We start from the raw sequence: 23475 nt of genomic DNA on the forward strand, positions 1-23475 counted from the left end.
TTTTAAATCAAAAGATGTATATGTTAAGTATGGGATAATGTACAGATTGCTCCGCTTTGCGTCAGGGTCCTGATCACCCTGCAGAGTTTATTGTGCGACAACAACCAGCTGACTTTTATTGACGCTTATTATACAGCTACTAACCAAATAAGTAAATACATGGAAATAAAATATTGATTTGCATTGAAATTATGTAATTTGAGAAGAAAGAAATTGCTGAACTGCTAAAATCCACCTCCAGTTCTGTTGGTATTTATTTTGAGAATATGACCGTCTAACTCCTCATTATTCAGCCTATTACAAGACTACTTGAGAAATAAACAAATAGATGGACATAAAACATTGATTTGCATTGAAATTGTATAATTATGTGAGCAGAAATAAATTGCTCAACAGCTGAAATGTTACCTCTGATTTGCTTTGCAGTTCGGTTGTTTATTTTTTATTTAATGTGCGTCTGACTGTTTAGTATGCATCTTATTTCAAGACTACTTGCCAAATAAATAAATAAATGCACATGAAACACATGATTTGAGTTTAAATGATTTTATTAGCTTACTTGTAGAGATTTCAGAGTGCTATGTGAAGCAGGAGAGAGAGATGGCTTGCAGACCCCGGATACGCGGTCTTATATGTGTAGCTACGGTTGTTACAGAGCAATAACAGGCCACTAGATGGCACCATTGACCAGAATCAGAATTGTGTATTCCAGGCCGTTGTGTAATAACATTAGTTAATGCACAATGATTTAATATGAACTATAGTATTTTTATTAACTAACATTAACAAAGGTTAAAAAATTATGAAATAAATACATGATATATTTAGTTGTTTGTTCATGATACCTAATGCATTAACTAACGTTAACGAATGGAACCTTAATGTAAAATGTTACCAACTGTTTTTAGAACCACTACGTTGTTTTTCTTCTTCTTTTTTTTTTATTACATCCCCCCGCCCCTACTTTTCAGTAACGTAATGCAATAATTTATAAATTGATTAGTATATCATGAAAATTTTACATAATTTACTTTAAATAAAAGTATGTAAGTAAATCATACTAAATTAGATTTATACTTATTTAAAATGTTAAAAAATCATGTAATGAGAATGACATTTTTGTACATGGGAATGCTACAAAAATATGTTCATAAAATAGGCTTGATTTTGGGGTTTAATATGGTCTGGACATTTCTTTGCGAGATGCAATGCTTTAATTTTTCATGATATAAACTTTTGTGAATGGCAGCGAAAGGTTTAGAAATGAGAGATATTCATGCTCTTGATCTTTAAAGATGTTCTGTCATCAGTCAGCTGTGTTATACATCCTTGAACAGTAATAGCTGCACTCTATCTATTACTGTACATTCTAGTCATCAATGCAAAATGCAGTTCAAACTGTAATTTCATAAATAGACCTTCCTTGACTATACATGCAAACAAATCGATTGCTTTTACTAATGTAAGTACGCATTTTCTGGCTGCGGATATATGTGATAGTGACTTTGGGTGTGGTGTGCACAAATCCTCATCTAGTATATGCAGGACTGCCTATTTGAATCCATACTTGTGTGTTTGAACATGACTGAATGTCCTCATGTGCACATTTTATTAGAGAATCCTTTCACAATGTGTAGTTTGATCTGTCTGTAACAGTACTCCATATTACAACTGACAAATTTACTATTCTCTTTTTTTTGCTCGCCCCCTTCCAGCACTCTCACCAGGCCCTGCTTTGCCTATCCTTTCTTTTTAGCTAGTTTTTCTTTCCTTTCCTCTCTGATACACTGGGAAAAAGAAGATGAGTAACTCTCCCAGCCCTAAAGGGACTCCGGTCCTGCATAGTCCAGTAGATGGGGAGTGTCTGGAGTCAGAACTGGTCCAGTCTCCCCAGCAGTCAACACCATCCAGCAGCCTCAAGAAACGTGTATCCAGTCTCCTGCAAAGCCCTGTGAGTAAAAAGACATACAGTTCTGTCATGAGTGAAGCCCATATATTTGAATGCAATCATGACTCAGGTTTGTGGTTATAGCTTTATGGGCTAATGGAGTGCAACATTGTCTGCTCATTTTTCTAGCAGCCTTGGTTCCATAAATTGTCTCATTATTTTTCTCCATTGGTGTTACAAAACATTCCACATTACAGAGTTGTAAGCCTGGAACCAAACCAATCAGCTCTGAGACGAATCACAACATTACAACATTTGATTCGAAGCCAAAAAAATAAATACATGAAAATCGACCGAAAAAAGAAAAAAGACAGTTAGAAGACTGTATATGATAGTCATCTAAATACTAGAAATGTCAGCCATTACACAGTCGGACACACCAAAAACACACAAAGTAAGGATTCACTGTCAGTGATAAAATGATGGAGAAATGACCTCTTAATGCTATATGTTGTCCAGATGGGACTTGTGATAGACATCAAGTATTTTTCAGCCTATATAAGGCGCATTTTAATTACTACAGGAGCATGTCATTAACTATTATCAAAACGCAGAATGAGACTGCAAGCGCTTTTCATGTGGAGTTCAAATCGGTACTTGACGCTGGCATTGATGCTCTGACGCGAATCATGAACGCGGCTTTACGACTGCTGTAGGAAAGCATATAGCCACAGTCTACCAGCAGATTTATATTGTGGAGGATGAGGGTTTAAGAGATTTAATGCCACATTGCAATGAAAATGCAAGATATGGGGATACTAGTTCTTTCAATTAGTCGACCTCCCACTTAGACTTTGGAAAATGTTTAAAGGAATATTTCACCCAAAAATGAAAACGTACTGATAATTTACTCATCTTCAGGTTATCCAAGCTGTATATGACCTTTCTTCATCAGAACATGATTTAAGATTTTTAGGAAAGTATACCAGGTTTTTAGCTTCATCCAATGCAAGTGAATGGACACCAATTTTTGACGGTCACTTAGTCAGCATCAAAGTAAACCACATGACTCATGCCGATCAAGTAATGTCTTCTGAAGTGAGTCGATACGTTTGTGTGAAAAACGAATTGCTCATTAAAACTTTATTAACTTTAAAGTAGTGCTTCCTGTAAACACTGAATGCCTCACGTTGCTGTCGTGTGAAGTTTTCACGTTGACACGTTCTCGCTCTGTTTACCACAGATGAACATACTTCACGTGAGAGTTAGGTCAATTCAAACAGCAATAGAGAGCTGGCGGAAGGGGCAATTTATAGTTAAAAAGGTTTTAATTAGCTATTTGTTTTTCACACAAACATATCGATTAACCTCACAAGACGTTACTTAATCGATTGTAGTAGTTTGATTTACTTTGATGCTGCCTAAATATGCTTTTTGGATAATAAAAAATTGGTGTTCATTCACTTGTATTGGATGAAGCTAAAAATCTGGGACACTGGGAAGCTAGAAGGTCATATACATATTGGATGGCCTGAGGTTGAGTAAATTATCTGCAGATTTTCTATTCCATTAATATTTCTTCAATATGTGCTATTTTAGTGCATTTCTATCTTTATACTGTGTAAGGCTTTGTTTGGAAATTGTTAATAAAGCATTATATCATTACATATTGTTCTGTTTTCATTAACTACAAAAAAATTATGCAATTAATCACGATTAAAAAAAAATAATCGACAGACCGCACAACTAAAAACAATACATTTTACTTTACTTTGTTCCCAAATATGAAAAATGGTCTGTACATATATATCACTTTTTTAACCTTAGTGGTTTTCAAAGTTTTCACTGTGACTCATTCACCCCTTCACACACACTCAACACACCAATGATGGCAGAACTGCCATGCAAGGCGCTAGCCTGCCATTGGGAGAAATTTGGGGTTCAGTGTCTTGCCCAAGGACACTTCGGCATGTGGAATCATGTGGGCCAGGAATCAAACCACTAACCCCGCGATTAGTGGCATAACTCAAAATAAATATCTCTATTGAAGAAATGAAGGGGATTTTTACTTTCAAAACTCTTCTGTTACGGTCCATTAAGAATGGTGTGAAAATGTGTTTGTGTAAGTAAATGGGTATTCATCTACAATTAACCTTCAAAAAGGTCATGGGAAATGGATTATCTCCTGTCTGCAGAGGACCTGCATTAATTTGCCCCCTTTTATTCCTCTGTTCTGTCCACCCTTGAATGTCCTGCCTTCAATCCCAGTGTCCTCTCTCCCCTTCCCCCTCATTAGGCTCCCAAAGATATGATTATCTCCACCACTCAGATATAATCTGTCCTGAATCACCACTGACAGCTGCAGAGAGAGAGAGAGAAAGAAAGAAAGAAAGAAAGAAAGAAAGAAAGAAAGAAAGAAAGAAAGAAAGAAAGAAAGAAAGAAATTGTTTGGGGACGAGAAAACATATATAATGCTGGAGTGCAAAACAATAAACATGCTCAGAATGGATGGAAAGTTGGACTGTATGAAGGACAGAAATTAAGATATGAACATTGTGTATGAGGACGTCTTATGATTTTGTACATTCAGAAATGTATTTCTTCATCTGCAGTGTGTATATCTGCTGCACTGGCATGTGCTTATACAAGCTATTTCTTTGACTGTTAAATATGCGGGTAGCTGACATTAAATTTCAAGCAGTGACTGCAGTTTCCTGCAATGTGACTATGCTATACTCCATCTTAATGTACATGCAACAGCTCCTTATTCTTGTATAATTATTATACATTTAGTTTTTATTATCTAATATTAATTGAGACTATATAGAATACTTGTTATTCAAAATGTCTTTTAATGTTAACATGTATTAATATTATTATGTAATTAACATTAACCAAGATTAAAAAGTGCTGTAAACGTTTTGTTTATTTTATGTTAACTAATGTATTTACAGAAATTATGTTAATGAACACAACCTTATTGTAAAGTGTTACCATAAAAATATACACTTTCCTTACATATACATTTAACCTTTCCTTGATGTTGAAAAAGTTATTTTTCAGAGCAATAGGAAAATGCATGGCATGTGTGTATAAGAATGTTTACTGAACCTAACTTTGTTCTTTGTTTAAATGCATTGTGTTGGTGAATATTTGCATTTGATTGTGTGTGTCTTTGTGTGCTGCAGTCGTTTAGAGAGGAGCTAGATGTGTTGATTCAGGAGCAGATGAAGAAAGAAGGAAGTTCTTCCAGTCTGTGGGCTCTTAGACAGATCGCTGACTTCATGGCAACTCACGGATCTCCAGCCGCTCTGCCTATCACTCAATCCAGTATGTAACACTTAAACACACAATGCAAATATCTCAAACCTTGTATCTTAGTCCAAATATAAATCACTCGACATATGAATTGTCATACTCATACTTATGTATGTTTTGTCCATGTATGCTTTGCACATAACACTAATAAAGAAGTACTGAAAATGACATGATACCACCGAAGTGCTTTTTGTCATGCTCAAAAATTGCATTTACAGTTCACATAAATGCATATTCTCTTTGGTTTTTAATCTATATAGAGTAGGATAGTTCACCAAAAATAAAGATTTTTAGAAGAATATTTCAGCGCTATAGGTCCATACAATGCAAGTGAATGGTGGCCAGAACTTTGAAGGTGCAAAAAGCACATAAAGACAGCATAAAATTAATTTATAAGTCTCAAGTGATTTAATCTTCAGAAGTGATATGATAGGTGTGGGTGAGACACAGAACAATATTCCTTTTTTCCTATAAATCTCTACTTTTACTTTCATTTCCACGTTTTTGGTTATTAACATTCTTAATTTATAGTAAAAAAGGACTTAAATATTGATCTGTTTCTCACCCACACCAATCATATCGCTTCTGAAGACATGGAGTCTTATGGATTACTTTTATGTTGCCTTTTTGTGCTTTTTTGAGCTTAACATTTTTGGTACCCATTCACTTGCATTATGAGAGAGCTGAAATATTCTTCTAAAAATATTTGTGTTCAGCAGAAGAAAGTCATACACATCTGGGATGGCATGAGGGTGAGTAAATTATAGATTTTCATTTTTGGGTGAACAATCCTTTTAATTTTCGCTACATGATTATACACTATTATAGATATTTTTCCATTAAGTCAGTTTCATCAATCACATTTTAGCTATGAAATTATTTCAGTTGTGCTTTCTGTTTGTCCTTGTGCAAATCTATTGAGCATTTGAGCTGTGAGCTGATTCACTCTGAAGTCTTTTCGAGCTAAAATTGATCAGATGTCTGTCAAACTGAACTATTGATGCTCTTTTCTTCATGATGACGACATTTATTGACACACTTAGCTCTGTTTTTGTTGTTACTCATGCCTGTACAGCCGTTAACATGGTAACCCCCATTAACGACCTGCACGGATGGGAGCCAAGCTCAATGGTGAAGGGTGAGAGACTGATGCGTTGTAAGCTGGCTAGTGTACACCGGCTGGTGGATCTGTACGGTTGGGCCCAACTTGCCAACACATGCCTCACAGTAAGCAAACACAACCCTTAAACCCGTCTTTGTCTGTCAAACTGTGTATCGATCACATGGTTAAAAAGTGCACTGTTAGTCACTTCGGATAAAATAGTCTGCTAAACAACTACTTCTGTTTCTCTGCAGATGCGCGTTAGTAAAGAGCAGGAACATTTCCTGGTGTTGCCAGTTGGTCTGGTCTGTGGGGAGGTGACTGCATCCAGTCTGGTGAGATTTTACACTCTATATTTACAAACTAGTTCCTCTTTCTTCCTGTAAGAGGACCCCCTGATGGTAGTGTTGTCTGTGTTCCCTGTGCAAAAGCATTGAAATGAAGGTCAATGGAAAATGCATTGCCATTACTGTGTGAGACTGTGAGTGTTATTTGCTGATAAGAATGAAAGATTTATTGTGTTCAGTATTTTTCTGAACACGTATTGCACATTCGTTGCAAAAATAAGACATTGCAAATTGATTACCTCGCCAAGTTTCTCCAAGGTTATCGCAATCAAGAGATTTTTTTGCTCAGTTGTCAGTTTAGTGAGTTCTAAAGGTTCCTTTCTAATATCTTCATCAGTAGACGAAGAAGTGGAGCTACAGAGATCAAGGTAGAATTATTTTAAAGCATTATTAATATCAATGGCTGAGATATAGCTATTTCACCACCAGCAGATTTCACTGAGGGAATGGTAGAAAAAGACACTCTCTGCTTTATATATCCAGCCAAAAGCCTCCCTGCTTTGTCCCCCGACTCAAAGTATGGCTGTTTTGTCCTGAATAGCCAAACCTCCACCTTCCACAACAAAATAGCGTTATATATGTATTTCAATCGAGGCCATCAGATGACATTCAACATTATTTTTCTCTGTATGTGACAACATCTCTAAACTCACCAGGGCGTTAACTGAGACCAAGATGTTTCCAATTGAGAATTAAACAACAGATGAAATGAGGGACTTAGACAAAAAAAAGCCTATTCTAGAATAAGTCTTATGGACTGATGAAAAAAATGTATAGTCCCTGCCAGAAGGGTTCAAAGGTTTCCAAATATCTTTAAGACCAAGATTTTTACACATCCTGTGAAGCGTCAATGTTGCTCTAGGGGGCGTACACACTTTTGCTCGACTATGATTAAGGACTGAGTCCCTCAATAGAAACAAAATAAAGTCTCCTCCCAATATTATATCATGAGGGGTGCTAGCATCTTGCAACATCCCTTCAAGATCTATAAAAAAGCCCTGATAATCAGCGTTAGGTGTGTAAATATTTGCCAAAATAAAACTTTGCCCCTGTGTTTCTGCTAAAACAATAATGACTCTTCCTAATTTAGCTTTAATCTGTTTGAGACATTTTAATTGTAGATGCTTACTTATCGGTGTTATGACTCCCCTGCTCTTACTTGAGCCAGTACTAAAGAAAACATGTCCACTCTATATCTTCCCAAATTTTTCAGCTTCCTATGGGGAAAGGTGCATTTTTGAAGAAACACTATATCATATTTCTTGTGTTTAAGAAGAGACATAACCTTTCTTCTTTTTATGGGGTGCCCCAACACATTCACATTCCACGTGGAGAGAGACAATCCACTCTTGTCTCTTGTATCTTTTGGCATATTAGAAAAATAGATTGTGTGCGTCAAAAATAAAATTATAAAGACCACATTCCAACATTAGTGCAACAATCAAACCTTAAACATCCCCCCGAACCAAACAAATAGAAAAAAGAAAAACGTGCACATTAACCCAGCGCAGGCAACTGCCGTCCATACCCTCTAAACTCAAACAGTTCATGCACGCCTACGGGACCAACTGAGACAATTTTGCTGTTGGATTGCTTAAGTCAGCTGTTTCTATAAAAATAAGTGTAGATTCATCCACATAACAGTCCCAAAGGTGTTTTCCTCCACACAAAAAAAAACTCCAGCCGCTAGCAGAACTAGCACACACACACAAGAAAAGTCCATTCAGTTTCCTTGGACAGTCAAACGAATGTTCAGTGAGCCGGCCCATTCGGCTGCTACATGAGTGCAATAAATTACCTAATCACTCCAATGTCTTGCCAGAAATACTCCACAAAACAAACTCCAACCAATAGGAGGCATAAACACAAAGAACGTGTAGATTCATCCACAACACTCTCCCGAAGGAGTGTTACTACACAAAACAATCTCCAGCCACTAGGCGGAACCAGCACAAAAAGAAACAAAAAAGGCACTCAGTTTCCTCGGATGGTCAAATGAATGTTCATTGAGCCGGTCCACTTGTCTGCAACTTGAGTACTACAAAATAACTTAATCAGTCCATTGACTTTATGAAGGACATCCATTGCTGGGGACATGTAAATATTTTGCGGCCATCCTTAGCATCTATTCTAAATTTGGCCGGAAACATCAGCGCAAATGCGGCCTTCCGTTGATGTGAGTTTCTTGCATTCCTTGAATTGCTAATGTTTCTCTCTTGTCAAATTTGCAAAGTCTGGGAATAAGAAAATGCTGCGGTTCTGCCAAGAAAGACTTTCCTTTACTCCTTGCCTCGCGTAACATGTGATCTTTATCGTATAATCTCAGAAATGTGACCAGAATTGAAGGCCAGAAATGATTGGGCCTGTCTCCCTCAGTGAATCACCGAGCAAGAACCCTGTGAGCTCACTTGATTTCCATCTTATGGCCTATGTTGAGCAGACTCAGAAAATTTTCCAGGAATTTCCCCATATCCCGACCTTCTTTGGCCTCCGGGATTCTAACAGTACAGACGTTATTCCACCGACTGCGGTTTTCCGTATCCTCCAACGTCTCCAAGACACGCTTCAAATCCACCTTGGTCACTAGCAGATTAGCAGCAATTTCCCTCTCCAGTGACTCCAGATAAGTGATGCATTTTTCAACATCCCCCACTCTTGTAACCACCTCAGTGAATTTCATCTCCATGTCAGAGATCAGTTGTCATATTACAGCAAGATCCTCCAAATCAGCAATGACACGTTCAACAATTCTTGCCGAATTTCCCTTATTCTCTGGCCAAATCGGTTCCTAGGCTTGTGGCCTGCTTGGGGGCGTCAGCTTGAGCACGTAAGGGTCTTTTAGTGTTTCCAGAGCCCAAGGATTTTGAATTCTTTGACATATTGTCTTCCTAGACACGGGGCGCTGCTCCGTGGCTGCCTCGTGGCGTTTACTCTTGTCCAACTTTGGCGTTTCACTTTGGCGGTTCACTTTTGGAAAATTATTGTTACTATTTATTTATTTTTATTTTTTTGACATATATGTGGATATTAATCATGGATTGCGCATCATGGAGTTTGATTGGACTGTTGATGGCGTTTCTTAATATCTGTTTTTCCTGTGGATTGAACTTTGACTACACTGCTGGTGGCATTGCCACAAACGAAATTCGATATGACCGGGAGATTTTATTATTACTTCGTAACTCTGTTTCAGTGGACAGCTCTACAGCAGAGGATAAGATTCCGAATTATCTTAAAATAAATGAGAAGGACGAAAGCACGTATTAAGCGCAAACGCGGATGCAGAGCAGGCCTCCGTCGCCGACTGAAGCGGCTGAAAGAGAAAAACAAACTTTGTTTGCCTACTATTCTCCTTATCAATGCGCAGTCCTTGAGAGGAAAAATGGATGAATTATCAGCAAATATGCGCTACCTACACGAGTACCGGAATTCCAGTGTCCTGGCAATCACCGAGACATGGCTGGACAGCAACGTAAAAGATAACGAGGTGGAACCTGTTGGTTTTTCGTCATTTAGGACCGATAGAGATCCTGACATCACCAGGAAGACTCGAGGAGGTGGGGTATGTGTTTTTGTTCGAGAGGATTGGTGTCGCGCAGTCAAGGTTAGAGAAAGCCTGTGTACTGCGGACATTGAATTGCTATGTGTCTCTCTTCGTCCGTTCTATCTACCAAGGGAGTTTCCCCAAATTTTTATCACTGTGGCATATATTCACCCTAAAGCAAATGTGAAGAAAGCCCAAGAGATTATTTATAATTTATCTCAGAGACTTGAGACAATTTCTCCAGACGCTCCAAAGTTGATTATGGGTGATTTTAATAAGTGTAATGCTAAGAAGAGTTTGAGCACATATTACCAATATGTTGACTCTCCCACAAGAAGGGAAAAAACTCTGGATATGTGTTATGGAACTGTTAAAAATGCCTATATTTCATCAATTTTGCCACCATTGGGAGCGTCAGATCACAGTGTGGTCTATCTCCGGCCTGTTTACCAGAGGTTACTGGAAAGAGAGAAGCCTCAAGAAAAGTCTGTTAAAGTATGGGACAATGATAGTATAATGGCTTTGCAGGGGTGTTTTGAATGTACACAGTGGGAGATTTTTAGCACAGATGATATTAATGAACAAGTTGAATCAGTTACTGATTATGTAAATTTTTGTATGGACTCCGTTATCTCCACTAAGATTTTTAAGGCATACCCAAATGATAAACCCTGGGTGTCAAAAAATCTGAAGACCCTTATAAATAAGAAAAGGAACGCATATAGAAATCAGGACAAGGTTGCTCAGAGAGATATTCAGAGGCAAATTAAAAGACAAATTCAAATAGATAAATACACATATAAACAGAAAATAGAGGCATCCTTGACACAAGGTAATGCCCGATATGCTTGGCAGGGGATTAAAAATATGACAAATATACCCCATAAGGGAAGATGCAAATCATTCCCTGTGCTTCAAGGATATGAGGAGCTGGATATGGCAAATCAGCTTAACTCATATTATTGTCGCTTTGACAGTGGAGATAGTGATGCTTTACCAGAGTTTTCAGTATCACCTGATTCTCATCTTTCTGTGGGTTTTCGCATTAATGAAAGGGAGGTTAGTCAGATTTTTAGAAAGTGCAATCCCCGAAAAAGTCCAGGTCCAGATAAGATATGTGGAAATGTTTTAAAACATTGTGCAGTTCAGTTAGCGCCAGTTTTTACAGAAATTTTTAGAGCATCTTATGATTCTGGTATTGTCCCTGCTTTATGGAAAACATCTACAATAATTCCAGTGGCGAAAGTTCCTAGGCCGTCTGAATTAAATGATTATCGTCCAATAGCACTTACATCACTTGTGATGAAAAGCTTTGAACATTTAGTAAAAAAGCACATTGTATCCGTAACACAGCATCTCATAGATCCTCTGCAATTTGCATATCAAGCTTCTAGAGGGGTTGAGGATGCAATCTTAACTGTATTGCATCTGTTACATTCACACTTAGAGAAACCAAAAACTCATGCAAAAATTTTGTTTGTGGATTTCTCATCAGCTTTTAACTGTATTTCTCCCAGTACATTAGCTGCCATTTTGGCAAAAGATTTTTTTATAGATAGTAGGACACTTGCTTGGGTGGTAAACTTTCTAAGTTCTAGAATTCAGCAGGTTAAAATAGGAGGGTCCATTTCAGACAATTTGATTTCCTCAGTCGGAGCTCCCCAAGGATGTGTTTTATCTCCGTTACTATTTATTTTATATACAAATTCTTGCGTGAGTTCTTTCAAAAATAGACATATTTTAAAGTATGCAGATGATACTGCTTTAGTGAGTCTTTTATACGATGGGGAGGAAGAACATGGGCCTGTTCTGGACTTTTTTTTAAATTGGTGTGAAAATTTAAATCTTACTTTAAACATTTCAAAAACTAAGGAAATGGTTATTGATTTTAGAGAGAAAGAGCAAAGTGAAACTCATTCTACATTAATTAACGGGGAGCAAGTACAGTTAGTGACAAATTATAAATATCTTGGTGTAATGCTGGACAATAAACTTAAGTGGGATGTATGGTCTGACTGTGTAAGTAAAAAGCTTCAACAGAGAATGTACTTCTTAAAGAAATTACTGTCCTTTAATGTTCAAAATAGAACACTGTTGATGTTTTATGGGGCTTTTATCGAAAGCATTGTGTCTTTTTGTGTGATTTGCTGGTATGGTAATGCCTCTGAAGCTCAGAAGAGATCATTGGGGAAGGTGGTAGTAACAGCAAGTAAATTACTAGGAACAAAGTTAGAGAGTATAGAGAGTATATACAAAGGAAGAGTGTTAAACAAGGCTAACATCATTGTGAATGATAAAAGGCACCCTTTATCCTATACTTTTGAACTACTACCATCAGGTCGACGATACTGCTTACCTAGATGTTTAAAAAATAGGTTTAAATTTTCTTTTATTCCTCAAGCAATTAAGTTTTTAAATCATCCTCCCCTAGTGGTAGTAGATGAAATAGATGCTAGACTGGATATTTTAATTATGTTTACTATTATATTTTATTTTATGTATTCAAATTGTAAATAATATGTCAAATGTGAATTTGCCAAATGTTGGGTGAGTTGCTGTACGCTGCAAACACAATTTCCCTACGGGGATAAATAAAAATAAATACAAATACAAATAGACAGTTAAGGAACAGGTTGTATTGAATATCACCAGTTTATGACATAAAAAGTGTTAAAACTAGCAAAGTGCGCAGAGCTTGCCATTCACACATCTGAAACTCGCATGGCGTCACATGATTCAACATCTCTCAGTGATTTTGTAATGCATCAAATATGTAACAATGCTGTTCACAGTTTTGACAGACTACACTTAAATGTGCTTTAAGCAATTTCAGCCATTCTGCTTCCACGAGAGTGAGCCATTGGATTAGCCACGACCCCTCTTTCCAAAACCCCGAACTCCAAAATGAGTTTTATTGAGAGCAGAATCGGTTGTTCAAAGCAACAGATGCAAAATAGCACCCTCAACTGACAATTGTTATGAGCAACATTGCATAAAAATGCTTTATTCCTTAATAATTTGCTGTAACTACAATAAAATGAGAACGTGCAAATTGATTAACAGGCAGAAAGCATTATTGCCCATGGTCCGTAGACACATTTTTGTTTGCTGAGTCTAGAGCTGTCACCAGACACTTCATTAATTTCTTTCAGGCAGTTGGAAAATTATTTCCATACCTTTCCATGAAAAAAATCACTTACAGCACCTTTAAGAGTTAAATGAGTATTTTAAAATTAATTCATTATATTGTAACATCACAATGATAAATGTAGTTAATTTTAGCACAATGGATACTAGAACAGGAATAAATTATGCAGTGGCTTTACTACAGCCTGTGCTCTCTGTAATATCCAGGTGAAGGTGAACATTCTCGGTGAGGTGGTAGAGAAAGGCAGTACTATTCTGGGAGTTGATATACTTGCATTCAGTCTGCATTCTGCAATCTACTCGGCACGACCAGACGTCCGCTGTCTCCTGCACCTCCACACTCCAGCCACAGCTGCGGTATGTCACACGCAAGATAAATCAACATTGCTGATTCAGCAAACTTTCAGTTGAGGGGAAAGGGATTGTTTTATGCAAAGTCTTCCCTGATGCCAGTTTTGAAATGAAATAATATGTGGGTTAACAATTGAAAGTAATATTAAACAAAAAACTTAATTATAGACTATTTATGCATATTATTTATTTATCTAAATTGTGAAGCACATAAAGGACTAACATTTATTTATTTACTGTATTTATTAGGGATGTTAATCAATAAAAAGAAATGTATTACATGATGTGCTGATTAATGAATCCAATTAACCACAATTATTTGCATAAATATTTATTGTGAAAGGCCAACAAATAAAGAGAATTCAGTGTATAATAATTAAAACAATGTAATATATAATAAATATTATACAGTAATTCAGATCATTCAAATACATTACATCATACACATATATTATGGGATTTAGACAATCCAAAATGTGGCTTTAGATGTCAATATATTGTTGACTTCTATTATTGGTGCTATTTTTAATTGTTGGCCTATCTACTCATACGTCAGGTGGACACTTCTGGAGCATCTCACTTTAGTTGCAGCTTTTAACCAGATTGGATACTGTGTGTTAGACATTGTTATAACAGTCAGGTTCCAAATAAAACATAAAGGCACCATTAAATTGGTCCATATGACTCATGCATGTTGGCTTTCAAGTCTCTTGAATACATACAATAGCTTTGTGAATCACAAAAGACTGCATTTAATAAATAAATATATAGTCTGTATGTGCAATACACTTCAGTAAACTAGCACTGTTCTGTTGTGTTTCACATAGCACGCGCAGGCTGATGACGTGCTGCTGTTTTTAGCACTTAGTGTGGCATGCAATATATAAGCACTCCACAAAAATTACATCTCAGATGTGGATGCTCGATAGTTAAGTTCACGTCACTTCTTAACATGCATTGAGATTGGATCTGAAGGGGCAATTTACCAGATTTTGAATGAAAAGTATACTACACTACTGTGAACTAGCCCACAAACAAACACTTACAGTTCACCATCTTCATGGAGTGTTCTGTCAGAATAAAAGTCCCACGGTTTTACAGTTAAGAAATTAAAAATTCTATACATTACTATTGTATAATAAAATGTATTATTAATATTTATTATTGTAATTATTGTTATTATTATCATCATTAATAATGACAACAATTATCCTTATTTTAATTTCCCCCAAAAATAAAAACATTATAATTGTGTGATTTGAAAGGTTAACTGATATCTTATTACAACTAAAGTGAATATAAAAAGAGGTTTGAATACAAGTTGAAAAAATATGTAAAGAGAACTTGCTTCTTTTCTTCTGAAGACTTTCACTGTTCTAATTGTTAATTTTGCTGCTGCATGAAGTTTTTCGTTATAGGCAACATATTTTTATGTAATAGTTTTATGTTTTCTCTATTTTATAATAAAATAATGTGTTGTTAGATGTTTTTTGTTTCTTTATATATAAAAAAGTACCCTCAATTAGTTCCAAACAGTAAGGTATAGATTTTCTAAACTGATGGTATCTGATTGGTATCAGCCGATACTGAGAGTTCAGGTAATCAGAATCAATTTGGGAGGGAAAGTTTTTGGAGAATCCCTAGTTGCTGAAGGTCTCACTAGATTTCAGCTTATCTAGCCATAAATGACATTTTTAGGGCACTGTGTCAAATTAAATGTATCTTTAAACTTTCCATTTCAAAACTTTCCATACGGGTCAGGGGCATGATTCATTGCATAGTTATTTTTTCACTTAAATGATTGCTAATTAGCACGTTACATTGTGTTAAATATGATTTATTCATTTAGTGCACTAAAAAAATATTTATTGTTTCATGAAGTTTCTGATTTTTAGAATCTTAGATATAAGGGAAACTGAAGTGGAACCACTATCGCAAATTACCTGTGAACTGACCATTTTTCCTTCTGCATTCTTTCATTAATCTTTACATTAATGCAAACATTTTATTGTTCCAGCACTGATCAACTCCTATAACTCACCACGATTAATCATTCATGTAGGTGTCAGCCATGAAATGTGGCCTACTACCTCTATCCCATGAGGCTTTGCTGGTAGGTGAGGTAGCTTATTATGACTATAACGGAGTGATGGAGGAGGAAGAGGATAGAGTCGAGCTCCAGAAGAGCCTAGGACCGACATGCAAGGTTAGAGCATAAAGAGACTTTTGAAAAGATCCTGTTTACATATTAGAAGAAGAAATGTAACTCTACCACTTTTTATATATATATATATATATATATATATATATATATATATATATATATATATATATATATAAATGACCTATGGTGCTATCTGATCAACTTACCTTTAGATTGATCTTCTACAGTGGCCCCAAAACCTAACAAACAAAAAAACAAAACAATTGTGAAATGTTTTGCTTGTTCAAAAATGTGCTTGAGCTATCTTTCCTTTGAATTCTATAAATGCCACTTGGTTTGAGATTTTGCTGTCTAATATAGTGACTTTTGTACATTTTTAAGTGGGCCTTAAATGTTTAAAAGTTTAAAAATGCTCTTGAAGAAGTATTTTTGTATCACAAATGCCCACTGTGTGAGATTTGTATGACCCTAATGTGTTATTGTATAGGTGTTGGTATTGAGGAATCATGGTATCGTGGCCTTGGGAGAATCAGTGGAGGAGGCCTTTTACACAATCTACCACATCCAGACTGCCTGTCAAATACAGGTAGGCAAAATAAGGGAACTTCTGCTCTTCCATTGAGAATACGACACTGAAGATTGGATTAGTAGGACAGAAGGAGTAAGAGAGAAGAGGGAGAGAAGGTACGATGTGAAAGAGGTGTGTGTGTGTGTGTGTGTGTGTGTGTGTGTGTGTGTGAGTGAGTGAGTGCGTGCGTGTGTGAATGAATGAGAGAGAAAAAAGGTGCTGAAAACAATGTGATAAACATCAAAGAAGTGTCAAGAAAGAGGTGAGAATGCAGAGCAGTTTTGTTTGCTGGGGTGTAACTATAGAATGCTACTGTAAAGCTTTGTTCAAAAAACCCTACTACTCTTACTATTTCTGTTGTATGTATGATGTATACTGTGCACAGTATATACATGGGGTGTAGCTGTAGAATGCTTCTGTAAAGCTATGTTTATAATACCATACTACTCCATATTTCTGCAGTGTAATGGGCTTTGACTTTAATCAGAAGTAACGTCAGTCATAATTGTTTCATCATTTAATCACCCTCATACCATCATAATCATAACTTTCTTTCTTCTGCAGAACACAAAGATTTTTAGAAGAATATCTCAGGTCTGCATGTCTGTACAATGCAAGTGAATGGTGACCAAAACTTTGTAGCTCCAAAAAGCACATAAAGGCAGCATAAATGTAATCCAATAGACTCCAGTGGTAATTCCATGTCTTCTCAAGTGATCCAATTGGTTTTGGGTGAGAACAGATCAAAACGTAACTCCCTTTTCACTGTAAATCTTGATATCAGCAGTCTCCTTGGCAATCATGATTTCAAGCTCTTTACACTTCCTGGTGTTTGACGCATGTAAAGAGTTCTAGATGGTTCTTGGAATTGTGATCGAGCTTGAAATCATGATCGTGCCCTGAGACTGCAATTGCAAGATGTACAATGAAAAAGAGGTTACGTTTTGGTCTGTTCTCACCCAAAATTGATTAGATCGCTTCAGACGACATGGATTTAACCACTGGAATCATATGATTACTTTTATGCTGCCTTTGTGTGCTTTTTGGTCAGCATTCACTTGCATTACATGGACCTACAGAGCTGAGACATTCTTCTAAAAATCTTTGGATAGTTTGAGGGTGAGTAAAACTGAACTATTGGGAGACCTATTCCTTTAACATCCCTTTCTTGACTCATTATTTAATCAGACTTCCAAATTTTTAAGACATTTATACACAATGTTTTTTTTTTTTTACAAATTTATCCCCCTTTCTCCCAATTTGGAATGCCTAATTCCCACTACTTAGTAGGTCCTCGTGGTGGCGCTATTACTTACCTCAATCGTGGTGGTGGAGGACAAGTCTTAGTTGAATCTGCGCATCAAGTGGCTTGCTGTGCATGACATTGCGGAGAATCACAGCATTTGGAGGCTCATGCTACTCTCCTTGATCCACGTACAAATTACCATGCACCCCATTGATAGCGTGATCCCCTAATCGTGACCATGTGGAGGTTACCTCATGTGACTCTACCCTCCCTAACAACCGGGCCAATTTGGTTGCTTAGGAGACCTGGCTGGAGTCACTCAGCATGCCCTGGATTCGAACTCGTGACTCCAGTGGTGGTAGTCATCGTCAATACTCGCTGAGCTACCCAGGCCCCCCAATACAATCATTTTAAACTCCAAGATCATAACTAAGCTCTACTGAATTAAACATGCAAATTGATGTGACAGCAGTGTAGCATACTACACTTTGAGATTTTTATCGTAGAATACTGCCTACTGTTTCTTTTACTTTAACAAAATAGTAGGCAGTAAGTAGTAAGCCAGTTTTCAATTTCTAAAATGCTGCAATGATGTGCTGTTCTGACAGGTGGCAGCACTGTGCAGCGCTGGAGGAGAACAAAACCTAATCATGCTGGACCGCAACATCCACAAGCCTGTTGCCACAGGCACTGTGGGTTGGGCCGGATCCACATTCGGCCCCATGCATAAAAGCAGGCTAGGAGAACATGAGTTTGAAGCACTGATGAGAACACTGGACAATCTGGTTAGTCTAGAAATTACTTAGAACTATTTATCTCATTTGTCCTTGCTAATTAGAATTAGTCATTTTACTGCTACTAAACTGGCTTTTATTATCTACCAGATGTGATATTTTAGTATCATTTAGATATGTTTCCTTTAACCATTCTTTAGGGTTACCGTACAGGATATGCCTACCGTTTCCCAGTGCTGTTGGAGCGCTCAAGAACCAGGAGAGAGGTGGAAGTTCCTGCCACAGTTTCATCATTTTCCTATAATGAAGATGGTGTTCACCACCACCCATGTCTCAATCCCCATGCCCAGAGACAACAGCAGAAGACAAGGTGGCTGAACACCCCAAATGTCTATCAGAAAGTCAACCAGGACCAGGCCAGCCCGGGACCTCGGACTACGGTAAGAGAGCTATTATTCAGCTGGGATCTGAGTATCCAGCTTATGGCTGGCAGTGCCTGAAATAAAATTGGTATGATATTTTTCTATGTCTTTTGAGATCTGAAACATAAGTATTACTATTGCTCATACTTGGGAATTAGGGATTTGAACCCTAACCCTATATTACTCTTTGGCAAGTTTCTTGTCCCGCACTGTGCTATGGAAATGAATTATACCTCAAACCATGTTGCATGTTGAGAAGAGTTTATCAATCGCCTTGCAGACAATAAAACAGGTCAACTCCATTCCTAAAGACCAAAATATAATAGAGACTTGTGGGTGGGCACTTTTACTTGAGCCAGTAAGAAACAACCCAGAACACCCTAACCACATAACATAAATAATGTGTCAAGGACTTATTTCTTGATTTACTCATCATTTTTGCTATATTTATTGGGGTTTGCTATTTTAGATTTCCTGTTTTTAGTGAGTGGGTGTAACCATTTGGAAGTGCGCATCTGTGAGAACCACTCACTTTAGCTATTTAAGGAGATCTTTACTCTTTTATTGTTTAAATGTTTTTATCTGTCCTTTAAACTTTCATTCTTATTTATTTATTCAATGATATTGACTTAAGAATGGGGAGACTAGGCTTAATTTTATTTAAAATAATGTTTCCAATTAGATAAGATGGAAAAATCTGTTTTAAAGGGATAGTTCACACAAAAGTGACAATTCTCTAATCATTTACTCACCCTCATGCCATCCCAGATGTGTGTGACTTTCTTTCATCTGCTGAACACGAAGATTTTAGAAGAATATCTCAACTCTGTAGGTCCTTACAAGTCAAGTGAAACTGCACTGGTTAAATCTATCTTTAGAAGCGATATGATATGTGTGGGTGAGAAAGAGAATATTAGTCCTTTTTTACTCTAAATCTCTACTTTCACTTTCACACGTGAGAGTGAAACTAAAGAGGCACCACATGTGACTTTCAGATGTAAAAGTGTAAAAAAATATTTATCTGTTTTTCAATCCCACCATTCATATTGTTTCTGAAGATTGGGATTTTACCACAGGAGTCATTTGGATTACTTTTAAGTTTCCTTTATGTGATTTTTGGAGCTACAATGGTCTGGTCACCATTCACTTGTATTCTAAGGACCTACAGAGCTGAGTTATTCTTCTTAAAATGTTTGTTTGTGTTCTGCAGAAGAGAGAAAGTCACACACATCTGGGATGGCATGAGGGTGAGTAAATGATGAGAGCGGTTTCATTTTTAGGTGAACTGTCCCTTCAAGCCAGCCACCACTAGGGGGTTAAACTAAATGGATAACGGACATTCTAGCTCTAAATATGGAAAAGTAGAAAATAATTAAGCAGGAATTCTACACTAGAATCTTTGCAATGATTAAAGGGGTATACACTTGTTTACGGCTTCTTTTATTTATTATTTTCTTTTTTTACAGAGAGGACGGATGTAATACGTGTTTGTTATGAACAACCCCTTTGAACAATTTAAATGAAAACCACTGTAATACAATGACCAGGAATTTCGATGAATCTTCGCTTTTGCTAAAAGAACGAAGCTGCAATAAATGGACAGTATTTTTCTGACAACCGTTTTCTTCCCCATAATTAAGCTTAAGCCTTTTCCCTTTTTAAAGCTCAATGAACAGGCTTTCCGTATAAAATTGGGCTCAAAATTGGGTTTGTAGACAGTATATGACTCATTTGTTTAGTCCTGTTTTAAGCAACCATGAATTATAATGGATTTTCTTTGGGAGAGAAAACGCTTAACATGAAAACAGTGTATTTATCCTTGTCATGTCATTGTTTTGGCAGAAAATAGTGTTTAGTTTTTCTCACCGTCATTTACACCAAGAATGAGCACTGACATATGCAATATAATATAAAAGCATGAAGAGGTGCGTTTACAGGTGTTTATATATTTTTGGAATGCAATTCATTCTCTCCAGTTTGATTCCCTCTAGTTTTGGTCCATAGTGCATCAGTACAATTTCAATACTGTTTGTTTATTTATTTATTTTTGTGACTAAGCTGTGGTTCAGAAAATAGTTGCTCACTGTGAATCATATGATATTATTGTCAGAAATGTAAGGAATTATTGCATCACTGGGAGAGGACTTCCTCTCCTTTTCATTTTGTTTCTCTGTCTCTCTCCTACCATGTTCCACCCACCTCCCTTTCTCTGTCTCTGCAATGCAGGGGAGATATTTTACTGTCATAAAACTTACTGCAATGTTTTCATTGCCCTCTACTGGTTGATTATTGTTCTGTGTCACATACTGTATTTCCCTTTCATATATTTTCATATTTCCAAACTTTTTCATTTAAATTGTCCATCACAGTAACAACCTTTTAACACCAGAGGATCTCCCTGGAATGACTGGCATGCTTTTGGCCTAGTGACTGTACTGTTTCTTCTGCACTGGTTTCTTCTCTTTAGTGGCAGAGAGCAGAAGAAATGTCCCAGGGCAGTGGGAGAGCTATTAAAATAGAGAATCCAAACCAGTTTGTTCCTCTTTTCACTAACCCCCAGGAGGTGCTTGAAACTAGGAATAAGGTATAGCTTTTGCTTTTTAAATTCAATGCAAAGTCCACACTCATTTTGAAGCTGCAGTCTTTGTCAATGTAATTGTAAAGGTTAAAAACAAATCAAGAAATTGGGCCATTTTATATATCTTGCATCCCACAGTAAAAAACAAATGTGTTAGAAAATAATTGAATGAAGATGTAAACTTCAATAGTCAGGGCAAGCTGGTGGAGAATGTTCTTTACATAGGAGGATACTGATGACTACCACTTTTTATAGTGATCTGTGTAAATATGTTGTTTATTACTTGTCTCTTAATTGACTATAATGATGCTACTTTTATTATGTTTTTACTAGGAAATATTCAGTAGATCATTTTTAATACTTTTTCATCATTGGCTACTAAAATTAGTTGCTGCTACATAAGTTAACTGCATGACTGTTAAAAACAACAAGAGAGTTGATTTAATCTCAATACTATGGCATGGAGGGCCAATCTCAAAAACAGTGTGAGACAGAATGTGAGTAGCACCAGAAGTGTCAGTTTTACCATCAGGACAAAGATGGCCATGAAGGGAGGATGAGAATATGAATAAGAAGGATCATGATTGGTCAGGCAGGGGAGGTTTACATAAATGTCCATAATTAATCTAATATGAATATGCACTGGTTATTTTTGTTATCTGCATTAATTATGCTTTAAACAATGCCAGATATAATCAGAAGTATCACTGAAGGGACTCCAGCTGTCTGATTGCATGTAGGTGCCACATACACCAATTATAGGATACCGAGTAAAGCGCAAGTGCACTAGAAAATGCTAAAATGCAACTGTGCACTTTTGAGACTATAACATATTAATGGCATTGTCATGAGAAAATGTATTTAGGATATACAGTATATAGTGTTTTTAAGTAGGGGTGAGAAAAAGTCCTGATCCAAAATTCCTGAAAATGTCAGCTCAAATCATTTAAAATATCTTTGAAGAATTCAAGCTTTAATGACAAGAAATGCACATTTATGGAGCATTCTTTTATCAGTTCAAACTGTTTATGCATCATATTAGATAGGATCCTCCTCTATGATCAGCATTTATACTGTAAGAGTGTTGGTAGAGGATGTAAATACTGTTTGTCTTTCAGATAAGGGAGCAGAATCGTCAGGACATGAAAACAGCAGGACCGCAGTCTCAGGTGTTAGCTAGCGTCATCACAGACAACAGCCCTCCAGTAAGATCAGAGAGCTCTGTTTAGTTATTTGTTTGTCCAAGGATTAGTTCTAGAACTATACGTGAACTTAAATACCTGTGTGCATAGATTGCATGGGTACAGAGATCTGTCATTCTGGTCATCAAGGTTTAAATGAAATTATATGACATCCCTTACTAAATTATGTTCCGCTACAATATGTACTGTAAATGTAACACCCTGTTTACACCGGACACGGGCGGTGCATTTTGCTGCGTCAAAAGAAAACAGATCTAATTATAATCAATGAAGCTGTTTACTCTGGAAGCAGCCATTGCGACGCCCCAATAGATGTACCCGGTATAGACATGGTGTAAGTAATGACAATTTACATTACAAAAATGATACAAGGTCATTTTGGATTACTGTTGACTGTTTATGGTTGACAAGCAATTAAGCTCATTCAAATAGCCAAGAATGCAATTGATGTGCAGTCTCAGGTGTGTACACATCGGCTATTATACAACGGCTCTAAACGCGGCTCATCAAATTAGTCGTAAATATCTTATTTAAAAGAAGATATTTAATTATACCCTGTACATATTTGTAATGAGTATTTCAAAGATGGTTGTTAATCAAAGTCCATTTCTAAATACATTTGTATCACGCATATCTGTGAATGTTCTGCCTCCAGACTCCAGAGGAGGTGGAGCCCAAACCCCCTGCCACACCGGATCCTCCAAATCCTTTTAACGAGCTGACGGATCAGGAGCTGGATGAGTACCGCAAAGAGGTGCAACGCAAGCAACTTCGGTATGAGTATGAACATACAGTGTCTTAACCAGACTTAGGTGGTATAGTTTAGTCCCACGTGGTCTTTTTGTAGCCTATTGATTTCTTGCC

At 36.8% G+C, this 23475-nt stretch overlaps 1 protein-coding gene across 1 annotated transcript in view; it reads left to right on the forward strand.

The window, feature by feature from the left end:
• LOC127625984 (beta-adducin-like) overlaps positions 1-23475 on the forward strand; it is a 33851-nt gene that overhangs the window by 3756 nt on the left and 6620 nt on the right. The window contains exons 2-13 of the mRNA XM_052101488.1: positions 1716-1951; positions 5077-5218; positions 6282-6433; positions 6563-6643; positions 13554-13703; positions 15760-15903; positions 16349-16447; positions 18284-18460; positions 18610-18849; positions 21299-21415; positions 22528-22614; positions 23267-23391. Of these exons, the coding sequence (XP_051957448.1) occupies positions 1802-1951; positions 5077-5218; positions 6282-6433; positions 6563-6643; positions 13554-13703; positions 15760-15903; positions 16349-16447; positions 18284-18460; positions 18610-18849; positions 21299-21415; positions 22528-22614; positions 23267-23391 (1664 nt within the window). The 5' untranslated portion in view covers positions 1716-1801. The remainder of the gene's footprint in view (positions 1-1715; positions 1952-5076; positions 5219-6281; positions 6434-6562; positions 6644-13553; positions 13704-15759; positions 15904-16348; positions 16448-18283; positions 18461-18609; positions 18850-21298; positions 21416-22527; positions 22615-23266; positions 23392-23475) is intronic.

Source organism: Xyrauchen texanus, chromosome 3 (assembly GCF_025860055.1).
Source record: "Xyrauchen texanus isolate HMW12.3.18 chromosome 3, RBS_HiC_50CHRs, whole genome shotgun sequence".
Lineage (NCBI taxonomy): Eukaryota > Metazoa > Chordata > Actinopteri > Cypriniformes > Catostomidae > Xyrauchen > Xyrauchen texanus.